At 40.4% G+C, this 24,966-nt stretch overlaps 1 protein-coding gene across 4 annotated transcripts in view; it reads left to right on the top strand.

The window, feature by feature from the left end:
- The window catches only part of cdh13 (cadherin 13, H-cadherin (heart)), a 253,180-nt gene that overhangs the window by 215,290 nt on the left and 12,924 nt on the right, over positions 1-24,966 (top strand). For 3 of the 4 annotated variants that reach the window (XM_058088198.1, XM_058088197.1, XM_058088200.1), the window contains 2 exons: positions 4,015-4,248; positions 5,537-5,755. In XM_058088198.1, coding sequence (XP_057944181.1) covers positions 4,015-4,248; positions 5,537-5,755 — 453 coding nt within the window. Of the gene's footprint in view, positions 1-4,014; positions 4,249-5,536; positions 5,756-15,522; positions 18,444-24,966 lie in introns of those variants that run through there. The other variant, XM_058088199.1, reaches the window with a different exon arrangement.

Raw genomic sequence — 24,966 nt, 5'->3', positions numbered from 1 at the left:
TTACCCCTCATTTCCCTCCTCGTGTCGGTGTCAGGATAATTGGTCCGTAATGACGCCATGTAAGAACCTCTGATGTCTCCCTGTGGGGTATTTTCCACCAACGTTTGAGTCTAAACTACGTTTGGTTGGGGAGCCATTGTGCTTTGGTTGCTATGGTTACGATCGATACACAGACTTGAAAACACAAAGTTGTTTCCAGCTGGCGAGTGACACAAACAAGTCCGTGGTTGTATGTCAGTCAAAATATGAACGAAAAGAAGTTGTAATTTAATGAGAATAACAACTTAAAATTGGGGAATTAGTGATTTTAGTACACTTTTTAAGTCAAAATAACTAACAAATTTGATGTATTTACAAAATAATAAAGGTATAGAGGGTGCTCCGATCGATTGACCACCGATATCAGTAAAAAAGCCAGGTATCGATATCGATACTCACTTCATGACGCCGATCCCCTGCCGAGTCTGGGACTTCCTGTCTTTATGAGAGTGATATCAGTTTTAAATGTGACACAATCTCACCATGGTGGTGCTTTAATAAGCTTTAGGTGGGTTTAGCAGGATGTGGCTAGTTTTTGAGGCTTGCGATGACATCATCCGTCAGGCAGCCGCTAAAGGCCCGGTCGGTCCCAACCTACTGGACTTGCCAGTGTGGGCCAGAATTCCTGATTTACCGCAACAATACTGCGTGTCACGGAGTGGATCCGTCTGTGATACCCCTCAGGTTTTATGAGAGCTCAGGTTTCTCTGATTGTGGCCTTCAGCTGGTCTGCATTGTTGGGTCTGGCGTGTTGCATTTTCTCCTTGACAATACGTCTATGACAATACCTCGTAGATTTTCCTTGGGCTTGACGTCAGGCGACTTTACTTTCATTAACTCATTCAATCCAAGACATTTTGACAAAAATATTCCTATTTTCAATGCACACAGTAGAACATAGGAACATAGGAACATAGGAACATAAGAACATGGGAACATGGGAACATGGGAACATAAGAACATAAGAACACAGGAACATAAGAACACAGGAACATGGGAACATGGGAACATAGGAACATAGGAACATAAGAACACAGGAACACAGGAACATAGGAACACGGGAACACGGGAACACGGGAACATAGGAACATAAGAACATAAGAACACGGGAACATGGGAACACGGGAACACGGGAACATAGGAACATAGGAACATAAGAACATAAGAACACGGGAACACGGGAACACGGGAACACAGGAACACGGGAACATAGGAACATAGGAACATAAGAACACGGGAACATAGGAACACGGGAACATGGGAACATGGGAACATAGGAACATGGGAACATAGGAACATAGGAACATAAGAACATAAGAACACAGGAACATAAGAACACAGGAACATAGGAACATAGGAACATGGGAACATGGGAACACAGGAACACGGGAACATAGGAACATAGGAACATAGGAACATAAGAACACAGGAACACAGGAACATAGGAAACATAGGAACATAAGAACATAAGAACACAGGAACACGGGAACATAGGAACATGGGAACATGGGAACATGGGAACATGGGAACATAAGAACACAGGAACACAGGAACACAGGAACATAGGAACATAAGAACACAGGAACACAGGAACACAGGAACATAGGAACATAGGAACATGGGAACATGGGAACATGGGAACATAGGAACATGGGAACATAAGAACACAGGAACACAGGAACACAGGAACATAGGAACATAAGAACACAGGAACACAGGAACACAGGAACATAGGAACATGGGAACATGGGAACATAGGAACACGGGAACATGGGAACACAGGAACACAGGAACATAGGAACATAGGAACATAAGAACACAGGAACACAGGAACATAGGAAACATAGGAACATAAGAACATAAGAACACAGGAACACGGGAACACGGGAACATGGGAACATGGGAACATGGGAACATAGGAACATAAGAACACAGGAACACAGGAACACAGGAACATAGGAACATAAGAACACAGGAACACAGGAACATGGGAACATAGGAACATGGGAACATAGGAACATAGGAACATAAGAACACAGGAACATAGGAAACATAGGAACATAGGAACATAAGAACATAAGAACACGGGAACACGGGAACACAGGAACACAGGAACACGGGAACATGGGAACACGGGAACACGGGAACACGGGAACATGGGAACATAAGAACATAAGAACACAGGAACATAGGAACATAGGAACATAAGAACACAGGAACACAGGAACACAGGAACATAGGAACACGGGAACACGGGAACACGGGAACATGGGAACATGGGAACATGGGAACATAAGAACATAAGAACACGGGAACATGGGAACACGGGAACACGGGAACATAGGAACATAGGAACATAAGAACATAAGAACACGGGAACACGGGAACACGGGAACACAGGAACACGGGAACATAGGAACATAGGAACATAGGAACATAAGAACATAAGAACACGGGAACATAGGAACATGGGAACATAGGAACATAGGAACATAAGAACATAAGAACACAGGAACATAAGAACACAGGAACATAGGAACATGGGAACATGGGAACACAGGAACATGGGAACACAGGAACACGGGAACATAGGAACATGGGAACATAGGAACATAGGAACATAGGAACATAGGAACATAAGAACACAGGAACACAGGAACATAGGAAACATAGGAACATAAGAACATAAGAACATAAGAACACAGGAACACGGGAACACGGGAACACGGGAACACAGGAACATGGGAACATAGGAACATAGGAACATAAGAACATAAGAACACAGGAACACAGGAACACAGGAACATAGGAACATAGGAACATAGGAACATGGGAACATGGGAACATGGGAACATGGGAACATGGGAACATAAGAACACAGGAACACAGGAACATAGGAAACATAGGAACATAAGAACATAAGAACACGGGAACATAGGAACATAGGAACATGGGAACATAGGAACATAGGAACATAAGAACATAAGAACACAGGAACATAGGAAACATAGGAACATAAGAACATAAGAACACAGGAACATAAGAACACAGGAACATAGGAACATAGGAACATAAGAACACAGGAACATAGGAACATAGGAACATAAGAACACAGGAACATAGGAACATAGGAACATAAGAACACAGGAACACAGGAACATAGGAACATAGGAAACATAGGAACATAAGAACATAAGAACACAGGAACATAAGAACACAGGAACATAGGAACATAGGAACATAGGAACATAAGAACACAGGAACATAGGAAACATAGGAACATAAGAACATAAGAACACAGGAACATAAGAACACAAGAACACAGGAACACAGGAACATAGGAACATAGGAAACATAGGAAACATAGGAACATAGGAACACAGGAACATAGGAACGTTTCAGCAAAATATGAATCATCAACAAAACAAGGGGAAGAAAAGGCTTTAGTGAAAAGACATATTCAAGGTTAACTTTCATTTTGTGTCTGTGTTATTGTGCAATGACAATAAAGGAATATATATCTATCTATACACCACTCCACCTTCCGCCATCACTTGACATTTATGGCATCCAACCATTGTCTTGTTCCACCTCCAACACGTCTCCTTCCCGTCCTTTAAGTCATCTAAAATACCTTCAACTGGTCACAAAGCCCATTTTTCAATTACTGATCTTGTCTATTGGTGTTAATTGCATAATGACCTCTTAAGCCGTTTTGGATGCAGCATGTTTTTTTTATTTGTTTTAATAACCTCTTATCTTAGTTAAGCGGGGGACGCAAAAGAAAAAGAAGAATAAAAAGATAACTATATGAAGAATGCTCTTAAATGCTCTTAGACGTCAGAGAACTTTATGCTTCAATTAGACGTTTATGAGTGAAGTAAGGTAACATTTATTAAATACTCGGTTTTGAACCGTGACGTGAATTGCTATTTTCTCCACAAAGAAGTCATGTTGTTTCTTTCTGTGTTGCAGGAAGTCCTCCGGCGACCGGCACCGGGACGTTGATCATCTACCTGGAGGACTACAACGATAACGCCCCCTACGTGGTACCGTCAGTAGCGCAAGTGTGTGAAGACGCGCATGATATGAACGTGGCCATAGTGGGTGGACGGGACAAGGATCTACCGCCCAACGGGGCCCCGTTCAACATAGAACTGGGAAAGCAACCCGGACTAGATAAAACATGGAAAGTCACCAGAGTCAACTGTGAGTATTGCACTGAGTAGTACGCAATATTGCAGTAATATCTCCTTTATCGTGGGTAATTGGTTGAAGACACAAATTTCCACAATTTAATTGAAATTGTTGGAAGTTCAACATGAATCCCCGTCTCTCCAGGAGCTCACAAAAAGTCTCTAAAAGTCATATTTATTGTCATCTCTGATATTCTTCTTGAAGATGTCAATGTTTCATTGTTATGCAGCACTGCCTTAATCCTCTTGGGCATTGGATTACTAGAATCCTCTTCTGTTCTTCCACGAGGACATCACAAAGCTGGTGATGCTAAGACACCTGGAGCTCCTTCACCTTCCACTTCAGGAAGCCCCAAAGGTGTTCAATTGGGTTTGGGGTCTGGAGGAGGCATACTTCATCTTCATCTTCCTGAGCAAGGCACTTGTCATCTTGGAGATGTTTGAGTCGTTATCATCCAAGGGAGGAACATCATGTCCTGCTTCAGTTTGGGAATTTGTGCTTCCTTCATTGAACTGCGGCACTCAAGCCGCCACCCATCCGATTACTCATTATTCTAAAGCAGCAGGGGGCGGGGCCTTTGGTACTGGGCTTTCAGAACCACACGCAATGTGTATGTTCGTTAAACTAGCACACGCTAATAGTGTTGTCGGGACAAAACACGATTAGCATCATGACAACAACACAGCAAAAATGGTCAGTTCAGTTGACACTTGACAAAGTCAGTATGGACGGTATGTATGATAGAAAATGTTATAGCAACATTGGAGCGCTGCAATGACATCAGCCTCCCTCTGACCTCTGGGGGTATGATATCCGTTAGCTGCCCGTATAGCAAGGTATATTGCTATATGCTGTAGAAAAAAAAACTTGATGAAATATCAGCGGTGTTGTCCCTTTGGTACACTTCCTGTATATGTCGGCCACGTGATTGACAGATCAGTGGGGGTCAGCTGGAATGAGGGGGCAGCAGTTCCCCCAAGCCAACTGCCAAATTGGGAGGGACCCGAGCCGTGTCAAGATGGCGTCTCACCAACAGTTCATAGCAATTTCCATATTTATGGCTTACGGCTCCTGGACTGCGATTCTTTCAGCGCGTCGGCCAAGTTGTTCGAAAACGAGCCCCGCCATCCGTCTCGTTCATTAAGCCACTAGGTGAAATATTCTCAAAATACATAGAAAATATTGGTATCATTGCAGTCCAAAACCGTGCACGATCTAAATCATTCCAATGGGATGGTGACCATTTGGGAATTCCATGTACCCGAATATTCCCCTAAATGTCTTCATTTGTGTCTCCCAGCCACACATTCCCAAATCATGCTGCTGCAAAGTCTGAAGAAAGCCAACTATCAGCTTCCGTTGATCATCAGCGATTCAGGGGTGCCTCCGATGTCCAACAACACAGAGGTCAAAGTTCAGGTGTGCGTCTGCAAGAAGAACAAGATGCTCTGCAGCTCCGCCCACTCGCACCACGCCAGCCTTCTCATCATGCTAACAACGCTCGTGCTCGCCCGACCCTGTAAGTATTACTGCAGGGACCAGGAACTACAGAGAGATTTCATTATGGTTGATTGACAGCCGGTTTGACACTTGAAGGTGTAACAAACCGGATCATCAAATTCTCCATAAATGACTACCATGAAAATGAAAAGTTCCAGAATGAATTTTCTATGAATTTGGCTTTAAATGATGTCAGAGACCATCGGAGTGGAGTCATTGTGGAAGCTTTGGTGACTTCTCATGTTACTAAAATAAACATTTATGACTCAGAATGTGAAAATGAACAGAAAATGATGCCATTGCTATGGCAACCCATCCATTTCAATAAGAAATAAGCTTGTGTTGTTTTTGCTGGAGGAACATAAAGTCATTTTCAATAGCTGTGGCATTAGCCCATTAGCAAGACATCAATAATTCAGCCTCCTCTTTCACTAAATAAATGTCCAACAGCTGCTTTGATAAGAAGAAAAATCTTTAAGAACTGCGGGGCTTGTACATTTTACTCCGTCTCTTCGGGTTTGTTTGCAAGTTGAACGCCAGAGGTGAGAAAAGCAAAGCCAAAACACAAAAGAACGGCACCATGGGAAAGGAAACACCAAAACAAGAAAAGTAGACTTTGGTTTTAGTCCTGCAGGAAGGTGTGGGAGTCGTACTCCTGTTATCGCTTTGCTGATTTGGAGTCCATGGTGACCATCATTGAGGAAAATCACAGTCTTCCCTCAGTCTCGATATTTTGGTCTTAGCATCTTCTTCATGCACCTGTCCCGCTGCCCGTTTGAGTTCTTTGACTTCATCTTCTCTGAACCAATCAGAAACACTCCCTTGCAACATCACAGCTTGTAATGGTCTCATGTGGACCGCAGTAAGATCTTCCATCCCATCATTGATCCTCCTCGGGGTAATCAATGGGACCGCTGATGCTCATCAATCATTCTCCACGTTGGTGTGAATGCGGATGGAACTCCCGGCCTTCTCAGCCGGATCACGTTGCTGATTCTGTGGGCGCTCGCTCCCATTGGCCCATTGATCTGATCGGGAGCACCTGGGAGAACGTTCCCACTAAATCAAGCGCCCAGTTTCTGGCATTTCGACTTCTCTCTTCTGTCGACAGGAAACAGGAAACCAAAATATTTCATGATAATTTATGATTATTTTGCTGTTGAGTCACAGAATATTCAAATGTGATATTCAGGAGTAATTATTCCACTCATACATCGTTACTCCCTTTCTTGGATTCGCCATTGTTGTTGTTGAACTTAGCAAAAATGGCTTCCGATGGGTAAAACGGCCTCCGGCTTGGGTGTTAGTACGCCAACTGCTGCTTTGGCGAGCACTTCACGGCTTGCTAACGTGTTCTCTTTTGGACGGAATCAGTGCTGAGGTCAAATGAAACATTCCCTGGTATTGTACATGCCGACATCGCCTCAGGGCGCTTCCACAATTGCTTCTATTTGGGCCGTCAGCTTCGTTGTGGGGAGGAAGCAACGCTCGCTTCATCCGCTCTGACCGGGATTTCATGGAACCTTGGTTAGCGTCATGGAGGGCCGACTCAAACCAAGACATTCTCTATATTAACCGTAAGAAAATGCTAATTCACACCCAAAAATATTAACTAGGTCCACCAGATAAAAATTGTTTCATAATATTAAAGTTTAATAAGTTTAACAATAATTATATTATGTTTTTTTGATGGTCAAAATCGGTATTTCCCATGATGTTGTTGTTAGCTAGCTCATATTAACTCATTTTCTTGCGAAAAATAGTTTAATAATATTAAAGTTTAATATTAAAGTTTAATAAGTTTAATAATAATTATATTATGTTTTTTTGATGGTCAAAATCTGTATTTCCCATGATGTCGTTGTTAGCTAGCTCATATCAACTCATTTTCTTGCGAAAAATAGTTTAATAATATTAAAGTTTAATATTAAAGTTTAATAAGTTTAATAATTATTATATTATGTTATAATTAGATTATGTTTTTTTGATGGTCAAAATCGGTATTTCCCATGATGTCGTTGTTAGCTCGCTCATATTAACTAATTTTCTTGCGAAAAATAGTTTAATAATATTAAAGTTTAATAAGTTTAATAATAATTATATTATGTTATAATAATTATATTGTGTTTTTTTATGGTCAAAATCTGTATTTCCCATGATGTTGTTGTTAGCTAGCTCATATTAACTCATTTTCTTGCGAAAAATGGTTTAATAATATTAAAGTTTAATAAGTTTAATAATAATTATATTATGTTATAATAATTATATTGTGTTTTTTTGATGGTCATAATCGGTATTTCCCATGATGTCGTTGTTAGCTAGCTCATATTAACTCATTTTCTTGCGAAAAATAGTTTAATAATATTAAAGTTTAATATTAAAGTTTAATAAGTTTAATAATTATTATATTATGTTATAATTAGATTATGTTTTTTTGATGGTCAAAATCGGTATTTCCCATGATGTCGTTGTTAGCTAGCTCATATTAACTCATTTTCTTGCGAAAAATAGTTTAATAATATTAAAGTTTAATATTAAAGTTTAATAAGTTTAATAATTATTATATTATGTTATAATTAGATTATGTTTTTTTGATGGTCAAAATCGGTATTTCCCATGATGTCGTTGTTAGCTAGCTCATATTAACTCATTTTCTTGCGAAAAATAGTTTAATAATATTAAACTTTAATATTATTAAAGTTTAATAAGTTTAATAATTATTATATTATGTTATAATTAGATTATGTTTTTTTGATGGTCAAAATCGGCATTTCCCATGATGTCGTTGTTAGCTAGCTCATATTAACTCATTTTCTTGCGAAAAATAGTTTAATAATATTAAAGTTTAATAAGTTTAATAATTATTATATTATGTTATAATTAGATTATGTTTTTTTGATGGTCAAAATCGGTATTTCCCATGATGTCGTTGTTAGCTAGCTCATATTAACTCATTTTCTTGCAAAAAATAGTTTAATAATATTAAAGTTTAATAAGTTTAATAATAATTATATTATGTTATAATAATTATATTATGTTTTTTTGATGGTCAAAATCTGTATTTCCCCTGATGTCGTTGTTAGCTAGCTCATATTAACTCATTTTCTTGCGAAAAATAGTTTAATAATATTAAAGTTTAATATTAAAGTTTAATAAGTTTAATAATTATTATATTATGTTATAATTAGATTATGTTTTTTTGATGGTCAAAATCGGTATTTCCCATGATGTCGTTGTTAGCTAGCTCATATTAACTCATTTTCTTGCGAAAAATAGTTTAATAATATTAAAGTTTAATATTAAAGTTTAATAAGTTTAATAATTATTATATTATGTTATAATTAGATTATGTTTTTTTGATGGTCAAAATCGGTATTTCCCATGATGTCGTTGTTAGCTAGCTCATATTAACTCATTTTCTTGCGAAAAATAGTTTAATAATATTAAACTTTAATATTATTAAAGTTTAATAAGTTTAATAATTATTATATTATGTTATAATTAGATTATGTTTTTTTGATGGTCAAAATCGGCATTTCCCATGATGTCGTTGTTAGCTAGCTCATATTAACTCATTTTCTTGCGAAAAATAGTTTAATAATATTAAAGTTTAATAAGTTTAATAATTATTATATTATGTTATAATTAGATTATGTTTTTTTGATGGTCAAAATCGGTATTTCCCATGATGTCGTTGTTAGCTAGCTCATATTAACTCATTTTCTTGCAAAAAATAGTTTAATAATATTAAAGTTTAATAAGTTTAATAATAATTATATTATGTTATAATAATTATATTATGTTTTTTTGATGGTCAAAATCTGTATTTCCCATGATGTCGTTGTTAGCTAGCTCATATTAACTCATTTTTTTGTGTGAGAAAAGGGAAAGAAACGGAAGCACACCAAAAACATTCCGAGCCTACGTATCTTTGAAGAAATCCTGTTGTTTGTTGTTGTCATGGCAACAAAAGGTGCCGTCTGAACTAGCAAGCATGGTAATTGGTTGACACGAAGTACACTGATCTTCAGAAGAATTCACCTCTCATCTTCCAGTGTGGCAATAGCATCCGTTATGGAAGCAGCCATTCCCGATGACATTCTCCGACCACGTGACGGCCAAACGTGTGTGCGTTTGTGTCCTTTTTCCACAACGCCACTCGTTATTTGATATGGAGCGACACAAGCCGGGGGGGTCAGACACATAACATCTCCGCACACAAGCCCAGCGGGCACCAGGAGAGACCACTTCCACCCGCGCCGGGCCACAGATCCAGGTGACTGATCACTGCGGTCTCGGCTCTGAGAGCCTGATGGAGAGTCACACAGGATCCCGTTTCCATCCCCTTATCTCCACGCTGAACTCTGACCCCGACACGCTGAGATGAGAGTCGGGAAAATGGAAAGAGCCAGAGGGAAGCGGCGGGAAGAGGAGATGGATGTGTGGAGATTAAAATCAGTTTTCCTCTTTTGTAGCGGTAGAACAGAGTCGCTCAGTGTATTCCTACATGATCTTGTTGTATCGCAGTATGTGAAGAAGTAGTTCTCGGGGAAATATATAGTATGACTTTTTAACTGGTAAAACTAGTGAATATAGTATTCCCAAGGCCAATGTCCGCTTGTTATTTTGACAAAAGCTTGCAATTTAGTCGCCGGCGTCGCGAGAATGACCTTATTCTTATTTCAACCTGCAGCGCTGCGGCAACTTTTGTAGTCGTTATTTTTGTAAATGTACGCACAAAGGAAGTACAGCGACCAATCACGTGCTTTGTGACACAGCCAATTAAATTGGACAGCATTCCGACTAAACGAGGTCGGCATAAACAGAAGACAAATGCTGATAACGTTGCGTTATTTAGTTGGCATATATGAGATATTTGGCCTACTCAATCGGCGCTAGCTAACGAGCTAACGACTAATTGTCCAGCTCTCAAAGGAAAACTGCATTATTTTGGGAATTTTGCCCATCAACCACAATAGTTTGAAGGACATCTTCTTCTTTCTCTTTGGGCTTTTCACCACAGCAGATCAATCTCCTCCATCCAACCCTGTCTTCTGCATCCATACACCTCCTCTTTGGTCTTCCTCCTTCTACCACTATATTCACTAGCTCTCCTCCCAACCATCTCAGTCTGGTGACTTCATCTCCAAGGCCTCTAACATGTACTCCTTCCTGATCCTATCCATCCTGGTCACTCCCAATGAGAACCTCAGCATCCTCATCTCTGCCACGTGTCTCTTTAATATTTACTGTATTTAATTTTCCATTTCAGGTACTTTAGGATGCCTTGTTGAAAAGTACTTTATCTAGTATATATTATTCATTTTACATGATGATGTTCCACATTTGAATTGTTTATTTTTGCCCGATTCCATGAAGTCATCATAAAGCAGACGTGCTGCATAAAATATATAAGAATTTTGTTCATTTTCATTTGGTAGTACAAAGTACCTTGTAAATATTACTAAATACTACACCCTCTCAATACGTTGCAGGTTATTTGTATGTATGACACCGTGTTCTTTATGTACTGTATTATCTCGCCTCAACAGCTTTAGCGGTGATCCAAGCAGCCATTTTTAAAGCTGATGATGTGTCAGTGAAGGCATCGTGAATAAATAATGGATACGTACTCTATCTGGGATTCAGACTTGTACTTGTCCGACAGAATTTAGCTGGTGAGGTACGTGAAATACGCTAATCGAATGAAATCTCCGGGGGATTATTTGCTTTTTTAGCCATGCACAATTTCCTCCTAGAGCGCACCCAAACCCCCCCCCCCCCACACACACTTGTGCTCAATTTAGGTCTACAAGCTCCAACCTCAATCTTTCCCATGCAGGATTCCAGGCTGCGGCTGTAAATTGGTGTGCAGTTGGGGTCAACGGCAGGAAACTTGCTTGCTTCTGCTTTTCTTTGTCGTTTCAGCAAGAGTTCCACAATATCGTACGTAGTAGCAGGAGCAAAGTAAAGACGACAGCGAGGGGGTCGTAAAAGCTAAGAATTTACCACAGCACACAAACTCTAAAACAAGATGCTACTAATTTACCTCCATCCCCGGGGTATTTAGTCCACGTTGTTTGTCTTCTCTGATCCTCCACTCCACTCCGACAGCCGCTTTCCTTCTTCCTGAGCTCCACACAAATCCCCTTTCCAGTGAGAGAGACGGGATGTTTAGAAGCTTATTTACTCTTGGAAAAATGCAGCTTTGTCATATTTTCTTTTGAAGGCAGCCATGCGTGGTGCCTACAAGTTGGAGCGTTGTCTTTGCTCTCAAATCACGCCGCAGAGGCTGTTGGAGGCGTCAACTGGAATTCCACAATATACTTTGTTTTGCATCGGGAATGAATATGGAGAAGTGTGAGAGAGCACCAGTCGCTAACGAAGAAGACGACCAGAATCCAAATGGGTTCAATTCTGACACCATATACATTATATACGTATATCCAATGGTACATGGAAATATATTACTCGGGTTTTATTGCAGTACTCTACATAAGCAAATTGGTCTAACGTGGAAAAAATACTTCTTGTTGGTCAAAAATTTGTTTTGTATTATTTCTTACTTTCATGGCGGCAGTGGAACCCCAAAAATAGAGTCTTCGTAAAAATGGCCATTAATGTCTCCATCCTTAATTTAGCCCGTTTTAGCCCATTTGGCGCCGGATCTTGGACCATTCCCTACCAGCTTGGCTCATTTAAACTCCTATTTTTTTATCCAAGCTCTACTCAGGTTCCATCAATTTGAACAATGACTTCTGCCCCCCCCCTTCCCAGATGTTCCGTGCGGTAAGAAGGCCACTCCAAAGCTCACTTGAACTTACAAGTGGCTTCCATCTTGCTTCTCTCTTCCGGCTTGACTGAGGGTCTGGCCGTCCTAGCAGCTGGTTCCTCTGGGATGATCTAATTGGGACCAGTGGGTGAAAGTGGAATTACTCACTTGTGGCACGTCAGTAATGACCTGTCAAACCAGGCCAGCCATCTTCTCCCAGTATCTGCAACATTTCTATATATACAGACACATGTATTAATTACAAACAAATGTATTATTTATGATGCTTTTGTATTGTTGGAACCAATACCAATGGCCAATTACCAATTAGTGTCAGTCAGTCGGGAGTAAAGTCAAAAGTTAAGGTTTCCCATTTCTCAAAGGGAAATGTGGCGTTCCTAAATTACATCGTCAAGATGTGCAAGTCTTTTTTTTTACTGAATGGAGACCTTGAACTCATCACCTCTTTCCTCACTTCCTGCTACCCCCCTGATAAATTTACAGAAAAGTTTGAAAAGTTTGGGTAATGACCGAAATGACGAGATCACAGCGACAAGCGGCCGAGATTAGTTTCCTCCGTAGGCTGGTGGTCAGAAACGTGGAGTAGAACCGCCGCTCCTCTGCCTTGGCTCCAATTGCCATTGGCTCAGGCCTCTGGTCAGGATGACTGCGTCTCTCAACTGGCCTAAGAACGCCCCAGGAACCGCCTGGAGGAGCCGGATGAAGTGGCCTAAGACCCAAGCTTGGATAGCAGGAAGAAGATGGATGGATGGACTTTCAAGTTTGTTCCGTACCTGAACCCGTTCCAGAGGTTTCCTGTGGTCACGAAGACATCCAATTGACTCCGCCACCAATTGTGGCTCCCACACTTTTCACTTCATTGCTTTCATCTGCAGAGTAGAAGTTAATCGATTCCCTATGCATTTAACGCCTTGACATTTTCGCCTGAAGGCCCATATTGCCGCACTTATATCCACTTCTTCGTGTGAGATTAACCAGGTTTGCTCAGGGCCAGATCTGGGGGGGGGGGGGGCGACAATACTTGAGAACTAAGTGCCTTAAAGTGTTTCTTAGCTTTGAGTTCCTTTCTCAGGGAGCACTTACGTCTGAGCAATGTCGAGAGGAGACAAAACAACAGCAAATAAAAGTGCGACATGGCCTTTTTGCACCCGTTACGTGGCTTTCATTCAGACGGCATCTCGGGAAAGAAAGACGCTGGAAAGCCAAGGAGGGGAGGAGACATGAACAATGGAGGTCCAGCATGAGGGAAACTAAAGGATTTGGACTTCCAACCTAGGAACCTAAAGAAAGAAAGCACAACAAGACTGTGACAACAATTGTAAAAGTCATGGTGAAAGGTCACTAGTGGGCATCTTAACATATCCTTCAACAATAACCAATCTTGGACCAAAGTCAAAGACCGGGTAGGACACCCATCAGTCAGACTAGATAGGACAGCTCCAGTCTAAGAGGCGACCTGAACAGTCTAGTTGCATTGGATTGGATGGCGTGAGAATATCGTATTATATTTCCCATTCAATGTCTCATTGGGCCCATGACTGGGTCCATATCCGGACCGAGGTCCACCATTTGGTGATGGCTGTATTAGACGATCTCATCAGAGCAAACATTTCACTCCTGAGCTCAGCCATTTTCCAACATGTCACACTCAACGAGCGAGACGAGGAGCAATCGATAAAGTCTCATATTTGAAATCATACGGCCGTGCGGGTCCGTGCGTGTCTGCCCGTGGTGTCCATAGATACCATGTCTGGGCTGGATCACGTCTTGATCTGCTGTAATTCCATCTGCTGAGACAAATTGACAGATGACAACCAAACACCGACACACACGGCAAATGACAAGTAGGACAAAATAGTTAAAAGTGAGAAAAAACCCAAAACTATTAGTACAAATCTATGAAGGGATATGGATTTGTGGGTTGAGCGGCACAACAGGTTCCAGGGTTGAATCCAGGCTCCTCTTGTATGTTGAAAATGTTTCATATTTGGTCCAAAAGGCTTCTTCAGTCGTGGTCCAATGATGGACAAAGATGTCCAAACCCTGGACAGGGAGGACCACTGTTTTGAAAGAAGTCCTTTATGTGACATAGAAATGCTATCGCTAAGCAACAATGTCCTGACACCCCCCCCCCCCCCAACCCCACCCCAAGAAGATTCTCATTTTACCACCAGGAAGGCGAACAACCATCATTGGCAAATATTCCATTTCTACATAAGGATTCCTACTTTGCTGAAATTCACTTATCATGGTCGGATTTGGAACCAATTAACCCCAATAAAGGAGGGATGACTCGTTTAGCAATGTTCCATGGATTCTTATCCCGGTCACACACTGCTGTGGGACGGCATTCCAAGTCGACTGAAGTGTTCCAAGTGTTCAATTGGGTTGAAGTCAAGCCACTCTGTTTTTTCCTATCCCAAATTCTCAGGATAGTCCGTGACAGACACCGCTCTGTGGGGGGGCCGTGGTTGTCATCCTTGAGGAAAGGTTCAATCCCAGACTGCAGAGAGCCTGCAATTTAAAGTGTACCAGAAGCCCATAATAGGGGTCAATAGCGGACACATTTTACCCAAGTCCAATGCTCACATTCAGTTGTGCTTCCCATCCCATTATGTGCTCATTCCTAATAAATGGGAAATAAACTGCAATTTCCACAAATTTTATGATTATTAACACGAGTGTCCAATTAATCTTCACTGTTACGTCCGCAGGAGATCAGTCTTGATGGCATCATCAATCAAAAGCTTGGTTCATGTTTGCACTTTAAACAAAGTGTTGATTGCTTTCACTCGTATTGATTGACGCGTCTGGGAAGTTCATAAGAGCAGGAAAACGAGGCTGAGGGTTTGAGGCGGGACGCTTCCATTAAGTCCAGTTTCTTAGACGCTGCAATTAGAACGTCTCTGGTCTTCTGTCCTCCTTGAATATTTAATGACTCTCGTCTCCAATTCGTCTGATTCACCGCTGACCTTGGTTTCTTCTCTCACCAGGCCTGTAGCTTCTGCCAAATGGTCCCGTTTGCAAGATCGGAAAGCGCCGACTTATCTCCCCGCACACAACGCTGGCTTTGCAGAGAGAGAGAGGAGGAAAGAGAAGACGCTAGAAAAAGTCTCGACACCGTGAAAAATCAAACATGACAATACACACAATCCCCACCAGCTCAGCCGTTGTGGAAAAAACACTTATCTCCTTGCGACACTTGTCTCCTTTCTTCATCGCTTCTTTCCTCACTCCTTTCCGACATCGTATCACGTCATCTTTAGCTGCTTCGGCATTCTGTCCCATTCCTGCCCTCACCCCGGATGCCACTGATTATGCAATCACGTTCTTTTTACACTCTTCACCATAATGCATTTTTACACGCTGGTAGAGTGGGGGTCTCCTGGCGGCGTGGAAAATGTGTCCCTGCAGAAAGTGCCGTTTTTGGAGATCAGCAAAGAAAAGACCGAGGGTGTTTCGTGATCCCGATTGGATTGTCATTAGTTAGCATGTCATGTCTGTCAATATGCTATTGATGAAATGTCTCATTGCTACTGATGCGGTGCCGATACGTTTGTATTATTTAAGTACCCACATTAAGTACCCACAACTGGCCATCACTTTCAGACATGTGACATGAGGTCCACCTGCACAATTAAAACATAACAACAAAAGCAGTATTGCAAATTCCACATAAATTGACCATTGACTTAGGTATGATTGAGTGCAGTTCTACACCACCATTAATCCTTTTTTGGACTGTGTCAATCAAATGTAACGATTCAAGTGATTCTCCGCCACTTGTGTGAGTGTATCCTAGGAAGCGGTCATTGAGTGTACGTAGATTCAAACCATCGATGAGTGGCTAGCACCGTTGCCTCACATCAAGAAGGCTTGGACTTCTAGCTGTGAATACGATTCACATTGGCCTCTATGTGTCCACCCAGGGATTGGCGGGGCGGGGGGGCAGTCCCGGCTACGTTCTCACTGCAGGGTATGGTACCCAGTTTTGTTCAAATCCTTTGTGACTCAATTGTGAGTCAGGACTTGACTCGAACTTTAGTCTTAGACTTCAAAATGAGATTTTCCATGAATGTGTTGGCTAAAATGGGTTGCAAATATTCAACTCATGTGATCGTCCAATCAGGTTTAAGAACCAACAATGAATGTGTTGATTACATTTCTGTGCACTGACTAAATCCCGAAGGCTCGGTCCACGTTCTTTTTCTGAGACTAAGTCCTGTCAAACTGGTCTTATTTTATTTAGAAATGAAAAATGCATTTATTGTATTTGTCATATTTAATAGATTGTGACACTAAACAGTGCTTATGACTTGTAAAATTTGAAAGTCTATGAAAATTTCAAGCCTATGACTTTGGACTTGACTCAACGTCCTGAGACCTGACATTGACTTGGACTTGCAAAGCGGACTTTGGACAAATGTGAGAACAAAAAACATCAGCATTGACCTGCAGTGTGAACATAGACTTTATCATCCGGGGGGGGGGCAGATGCTGCACATTCATCACTTCATCAGCCATCCTGATGATTGATCCACTCCTCATTTCCATCCTTCTCCTCCCTCCCCAGCACGCCCCGCCTCCTTTCCCTCGTGCCGCCAAACCCGGCAAAGGCTGAGCTAGCGTCCTGGAGGGCATCGAACGTTGGCTTTTTTGATGTGTTCTTTTCTATTCTCAGCAGGCCGTGTTTGATGTAGTTTCCCGTTTGGGAGGGGCGATGGTGCCTGCTTGTTCGTCTGCAGTGGTCGTGGTCTTTTAGGACAAGGTGGTAGCCAATAAGCCTTTAAAGTCCCAAACTCTGGAGTCCTTTCTTCCATTTCTCTCTTTTTATCGCATTAGTTGTCATGGAGTGGAAACAGTATCTCTTTATAGTAACGGTGTCAACCTTTCAAAAATGACTATGAGCAAAATATTTTATTTTTTACCATTGTATAGACATACAGTATTGATTAACTTATGTACTTTGATTGCAAGTTATTTGGTCCCCCACGCCGTGAGTGAATAAAAGAAGATTTTTAGGGTTTTTTTCAGTGAAATGGAACACTATTTTTAATGCCATTGGTGTCCGTGTTGACTTTTCCATTGTAACATCTTTGCTGTTTTGCTTTTCTTTATTATTGTGATTAATTGCAAAATAAGAAATCTTAACTTTTGGATGCCCACGTGTTTAGGTTAAAGCGTTCCTCCGCTGGTCTCCCTCCATCTCTTTTACAAGTCCTAGGAAAGATGTTCCCGAAAACAAAGGATGTGTTTGTGGTGTGTAGTTGATGTTTTCTCTCCTGCCTGCACTCAAGAGACGATTGAGTGGGGCCTCGAGTGGAAAGCAACCTCAAAGAAAAAGAAGACATTCTGACCGAGTTATGTCTTTTGCACTAATTTAATAAAGCCGTTACTGAAAATTAACATATGCTGCGGCTGTGCATTCATTTGTCTGATGATGCGACCCGACAAAAACATACGGTACCCAATGCGGTTGTGGAGAATGTGGGTTTCGTGTCACGTCTGAGCATCGTGGCAAGCGAGGTGAGTAGTAAAAATGGCGCATGTCATGGTTGCCGTGGAGAAAGTAAACTTCAAAACAATGTCAGTTATTATTTTGACTTCATCCTTCCAGCCTCCTGCCAGTTATTCCTGGAAATGCCAATAGCAACTATAACATCCAATAATAATAATGATGCTAATATCCTCCATCCGCCTTCTCCCACTGAGCCATTCCAACTCATTAATTCCCTCCTAGATGATCATTTAGCACCTATTAACACAGGATCCTTATCTGTAATGACCACTCAATTATCATTTTCACTCTCATTGGGCGCCGCCTCAGCAAGGTTAAGTAACGCCCTCAACCTGTGACAAACGTTCAATGGGCCATTGGCAGATATTGCTGGTAATTACACCAGGAATACATTCAAGCAGGCCAAAAGGCTCTCATACTTCCTATTCATCACTTATCGCTATTTTCTGTCACCTGACCCTATCATCATGCTGAAAGACTTGCTTGAATGTCTCCCCGAGCTTTAAAAGCACCGCCGCGTCCAAGTCTGGAAGCAGCTACACCAGGGGTGGGCAAACTTTTTGACTCGCGGGCCGCATTGATTTAACAAAATTGCCGGGAAGGGGGGGGGGGGGGGTGGTATATAGTATTTTACACGTAACGGTCAATTTTTACACCTATATTTTTACCTATAATTTTACACATTTACATGTAAAAGTGTCATGCAATCTGCTATATGTGAACTTTGAAATCATTTATTTGATGTGAAGTGTATTAGAAATTAAATGTATTATTATTATTGTTATTATTATTTTTATTAGAATTACTATTATTATTATTAGTTATAATAATATAAGTAATACATTATAAGTAATGTTATTATTATATTATATAATATAATATATTATAATTATTATTTATATTATTATATAATATATTATTATTATATATTAATAGTAATAACAATAATATTGTTTATTATTATTTTCAATAATAATAAAATTATTACTATTATTATATTAATATTAACAACAATATTAATATAATAATAGTAATATTATTATTAACAACAACATTATTATTGTTACTATTATTATTATTTTTACTATTGTGCTTGTGTTCCTTTTTCCTGGAGCATTTTGTAAACATCAGACCACATCAAATAACGAAATTGATAAAGCAGCTACCTCAACCATCAAAAAGTTGGCCCAAGCCACAATGCCAGGTTGTATTTTGAATTTAAATAAAATACTTTGGAAAGAACAGGCAGGCCGTATTGAAACACTTGGCGGGCCGGATGTGGCCCCCGGGCTGTAGTTTGTCCACCCCTGAGCTACACATTTCGATATTTCATTATTTCGTTCATCTGATGTTATCAGCTGAAATCCTGCTTTAAAAGTGTGTATAGTATGTTCAAATGTATTTGTTTTAGTATTTATATTAGTATACACAAGAAATAATTGCTCCTTCGTGGCCTATTATAAGTTTTTAAAAAAAAAGTGTGTGTGCATATGTTAGGCATGTCCAATAATTATCGGTATCAATAATCATCGGCACAATATCAGCATAAAAATACAACATGAAAATGAACATGCAAACTCCACACAGAGATGGCCGAGGATGGGATTGAACTCCGGTCTCCTAGCTGTGAGGTCTACACGCTAACCACTTGACCTCCGTGCAGCCTTCCCCAATCATGAAAAAAAATATTTTAAAAATTCTGTATATAACACATATGTGTTCATTCCACTACAGGAGATATGTCATGTGACACATATGAGTATCAGCTGATATGAATGGATAATATATTCACTGTTGACGCTCTGTGATTGGCCAGTCACCCTGCAACCAGCTAGTCTGTCCGTATTATGTTTGCGGTACTTCCAAATTGTGCAAAAACTTAGAAAAGGTAGAAAAGGTGAAAACCAGCAAATACTAAGAAGCAGCTAGTAAATGATGCCAAGGGAGTTGGGAGAACCCTCACCAAGAAAAGCACGGCCATTTGTTCTAACAAAGCCAGATCCTACGTTGCCTGCAAGGCCGCTTTGTTGAGGCCAGTCGGAGGTTTGCTAATGAACACCTGATTGGCTCAGAGAAGGTCTGAGGTCATGTGATGTGTTTGTATGAGACCAAAACTAAGCACCATGGTATCAACTGAACTCTGCGTGTTTGGAGTCCTTGAAAAGTTGAACATGGAGGTGGAAACAATCTGCTTGGGGGCTTTACTCTTTCCAAAAGTTTATGACTATGCCTTTTTATTGCAAGGACAAAATGACAAAAGCAGCGTGGGTGACTTTCCCGGCATCATTTTACTATCCATTGGTTGGAGAAACATTTCATTTGGACTAGAATGCCGTAAATGCTCTAATTATAGCTGGGGTGTTGATTTGCATAAGTGCAAAGAGGTGACGCCATTAAATGGAAGCAGGCCATCATCGGAGACAGGATGTTATTTCTGAAATGTGAATATTTGAGAAATAATTTACTTTTCTGATCAAGCTGAGTGAGGAAGGTGTTAATTGGAGCTTTTACAGTACAGAGTTTGGGTTTCTTTGCCGTGGTTCCCACTAATATATCAATAATAATTGGATGAATGGCGGACATTCCATGATTAGAAAGGAAGTTGATGAATGCAAATTTGGCTCAAAACTTCATGTGAAATTGTGCTTTCTGGTCCGAATGAATTTGTCCAGATGAGCAAAAGACAAAAAGTCCTGTTCTCAGATGAGCTGGTCTTCTTCCCCTCAAGCATGTTCAAAGTGTTTGAATGAAGGGTCTGCAATGACAACGGTTTTTACTCAAGGTCGGTTCCTGCACAGACTAATGTGGACACGTCGGCTTTCTCGGCTACTTTATTTCCGTCATGTCGCCAGCAGATACCCTTATTAAGCTGCTGAAACAATCTCGTGGTGCATTTAATTGGACAGCAAATTGTCCAGCATTAACCCAATTAAGGCAATTTGGAGACAAATAAACTATCGTTACATAACATAACATTTTCTGTTTGCCTTTACCTGAAAAAGGTCAAATTAGTCCAAAAGTGTTCTCTTAAATGCTAAAAAGATTCACAAAATGCAAGGTTCGGAACCTCATAGTACAGCTTGCATCGTCAACAGTTTTTCCAATAAACATTTCTTAAAGAATAATAATCGTGCGTTTGAAAATGGCATCAATAAATTCATAAAATATATATTTTTAAGTTCAGGCGTTTTGATTTGCCGTGTTTGCTCTTGTCCACTAGGAATTAAAAACACATCAAATAATGAAAAAATCTGACTAATTTTTAAAGTTTTTTACTGCAAAGTACGAGTGTGACGAGATAATAAATTCACTTCATAGAACAACGGCAAACTGAGTGAGACCCCTTGTCAGTCATTCGGATGTTTTGTGTTTTTGTTGGGGGGGTGGGGAAGTACACACACAGCAAAAGACTGAAGTTTGGTGAGGAGCAATGCTTGAAAGTGGGAGCAACATAAAAGTTTGCAGCATTTCAAGAAATGCTGCAAACGTTAGACAGTCGGAATTGGCTGTGAGAAAATATACGTCACAAACGGCATGAAAGATGACATGTTAAAGGAAATTCTGCAGTTTTATTATTATCATTTAATATAACATCAGTGATTCGTTGACTTTTAATATTTCAAAATGCACTGGTTATTTCTGTCCGGTATTTTCAATGGCATGTCCTGGCTCCCTACGAGTCCTTATGTTTCTATATTTTCACAGTTAGTCCCTTCTTTTGGAGTCTACTCGAGTCTGTCATTGACACAATGTCACTTCCACTCAGCTCTCATTTTTTGTGTCGTAACAAAAAGGTGTCAAACAGAAGGCCCTGATATGTAAATGAGGTAATAAAAGATTGGAGATGTCAGCGTGTTATGCCAATAGCCTGCCATCTGCCTGCATGTGATAGTGCATCATATATTATTACAGGATAAAGGGGAAACTGTTGCGTAAATGATGAAAGCGTCACTCATCAGCCTGGCTATAAAACACAGCGAGGACGCCATATTGAAGGAAAGTTGCAAGATTTTAGGAACTTTTACAGCCTTTGTTCTTGCACAAAGTGGATGAAGGAACGGCTGAGATCATGTGATGAAGGACGTGTCTTTGAGTTTGTGCTGTAAAAAAACTTTTGGAGAATTGTTCCTTTTTGTTGTTACAAAAATATCCAGCTGAAAGGCATTAAAAATTATACAATTATTTTGGAGCCCACATTTTTCTTCAAGGTTTTTTCCACTTGTCTGACCTATGAATACAGATAGAATGTTATAGTCTGGTGTTAAACCATACCAAAGTTTCCCTTAAGGAGGTTTGCACATTTGGAAGTGAGTCCTGAAAAAAAGTTTGGGATGACTCAAAACGCTTGGTTTCAGAAGGCGTGGTTAAACTGCCCCTTTGTGATGTCACAGAGGAGCAGATGTGGGCGTGGCTATAAGGCCTAAGCTCTCCTTCTCTATGACTTGCTGTCATTGTCCTAACTGTGTTTATTTTGTGTATATCATGGAGCAAAAGCGATTGTTTGTGTAGCAGTATAGAGTGTGCAAATACCCGTTTCACACCACAATTAGTGGCCACATTAGACGTTACTGATGCTGTAGAATACCGCTAAAAACCAGTAAGAGACGTCATGAAGTAACCTTTTTTCTCGAGAAATTTCAGACTTTCCAGTCTCAACTTCCGGATCGGATTCGGAAAGCAACACATAGTACAGCTTATATGTTAAAAGCCGACATTTTAAAAAGATCCACAACTCAATACAAAGGGACGAAAAATGAGGATGACAGCAAGTTGAAATTTGTCAGCTTGCCCAGCTTAAGCTTGTAAAAAAAAAAAATAATTTTCCGAGCTGCATATGTTAAAGAGCTATAGTTTAGTTTGCGTCTTTTGCTTTTGTGTTACTCTCTGCTAATAATGCAGCGCCTCAGAGATTTGAACATGAATTGAGCCACTTTTCATTGTCGGGCTTTGCTAAGCTTTGCCAGCATGACATCTTAGCGTCGGTACCCCGCAGAATCGCATGTTAATTAACGTGTAAGCTACGTCTGCGTGGGACTTAAACCCTCTGATGTTTGTGTCATTTCTGGAGCTCGGTCAACTTGACAACAAGTCGACGCGGCAAAGCCCTCGGAACACTGCGGGCTTCTTATCACGCCATATTTCACTGGGAGACTTCTAAGGGACCACGAAGCTTAGCGTGCGATGCAATAAACGCCCCCAGGCCGTTATTATCGTTACAAGCAAAAAGCAACGTATGAAGCCAACCTCCATGCTTTGGTTATCTTGTAAGGCGTAGACGTTTTATTTAACATAGCCTGACCTTTGCGTGTTGTTGTAAACACGCCGGGAGTTCCATTATTCCGCGGGTAGAACCCGCATTGCAACTGCTAGCCGCCATAACGAGATGATTCAAAGAAAGGCTCGCTCGGTACCTCGGCGGTCACACGCCTGTGATTATTCTCCTGGTCGTCATGGGGAGCGAGGGGCATTCTCAGCTTGTTCAATTGGACGCCGCCGCAAATCAAAGGGAGTTTTGGTACTCGTGCAGGCATGCTAATAATAATAATAATAATAATAATAATAATAATAGTACACGGGCTTTGTCTTCCATTAGCGCCAACAATTTAGCAGAAAAGTCAACTTCTTCATCCTTCACCTTCCTTCAACTCTTTTAATGTGCCAAGCGTGGCGTGGAAAATCACATATTATTATCCACAATGATCCCAGCAGCAGACGCTTACATATTCATTCCGGGGAAAACAAGTCAATGTCAAATTGGAAAACCTGCCAACAATGGATCGTATTTGGAATGAAGGTCCAGATGAGCACCCAGGCCACACTTTGTTTACCAGGGTGAACTCTCTCAAGTGAAAAGATCTTTGCAATACTTACTTTTTAATGATTGAGGTTTTTTTTTTGGTTGTTAGCAGTTCACCTCAGTGTGTTGTGTTTGTAATTATGTGGAATTATAGATCTTCAAACATGCTGTATTGCAATTACGAGGGATTTACAGTAAGATTGTACAATTAAAGATATGTTTTATTGAACTTTAAGGAATTAACTCAGATTAGAATCATGGCAATCATGTCATACCAGTGATGCAAATGGCATTTATGAACTCTCTAAATGCAAATTTCAAGATTTTACAGCAATTTTTGCTTTAAAAAAAATGATACATATCTAGAACGCAGTAGAAACTACAAAACTATTGATTGTAATATCAATTAACTATTGAAAATTGTTATGAAATAACGATTAGCTTCTACGTCTAAAAAAGATAAGAGTAATGTAGAGCAACTGGATATTATTTTTATCATTTGAGGAGTAATACATAAAAGATGCAACACATAAAATCTGAATTTAAGTCTTTTTTTTTAGTGATTTTCCTAATGAAACGTACCAAAATGAGTTTCCTGAATAAAGCAACGTGAATTAAACCAACGGATTCAATCTCATTGTGACTGTCAGCCTGCCGTGATTAGCATACGTGAAGTCGCCAGCGACGCCATCAACACGCCGTCTTTGATGGACAGATATTTTAGCCTGCCATGAAAAGGAACAGCTAATCATGTCACGGCGTGACTGGGGATCAAACCCGTGGCGTGGATCTGACATGTGCCTCGCATAGTTTGTCAGAACTTTTACTTCACGTTCCGATATTCAAGGTGTTAAGGCGTCTGCGTTTCTGGCAGGTTAATGGACAAGCTGTCGGAATTCCTCATACATTGCACTCGGGTTGCAGCCAGGAAAGGTCGGGGGGGTGGGGGGGGTATATGAGTATAGGTGTAGGTCAGTGGCATGCCGTCGGGGGAGGTGGCGAGGCTGTCATAGAAAATAAAAAAGAACTGATTTTTTTCTGAAAGAATACATTTTTTTAAACATTTTCTTAGGTCAAAAACCACGGAGTTAGAATACTTCCTGGTAGAAACCCAAGATTAGG

This window comes from Doryrhamphus excisus, chromosome 11 (assembly GCF_030265055.1).
Source record: "Doryrhamphus excisus isolate RoL2022-K1 chromosome 11, RoL_Dexc_1.0, whole genome shotgun sequence".
In the NCBI taxonomy this organism is placed as follows: domain Eukaryota; kingdom Metazoa; phylum Chordata; class Actinopteri; order Syngnathiformes; family Syngnathidae; genus Doryrhamphus; species Doryrhamphus excisus.
Note: the sequence above shows the minus strand (reverse complement) of the source record. Positions and strands in the feature narration are given on the sequence as shown.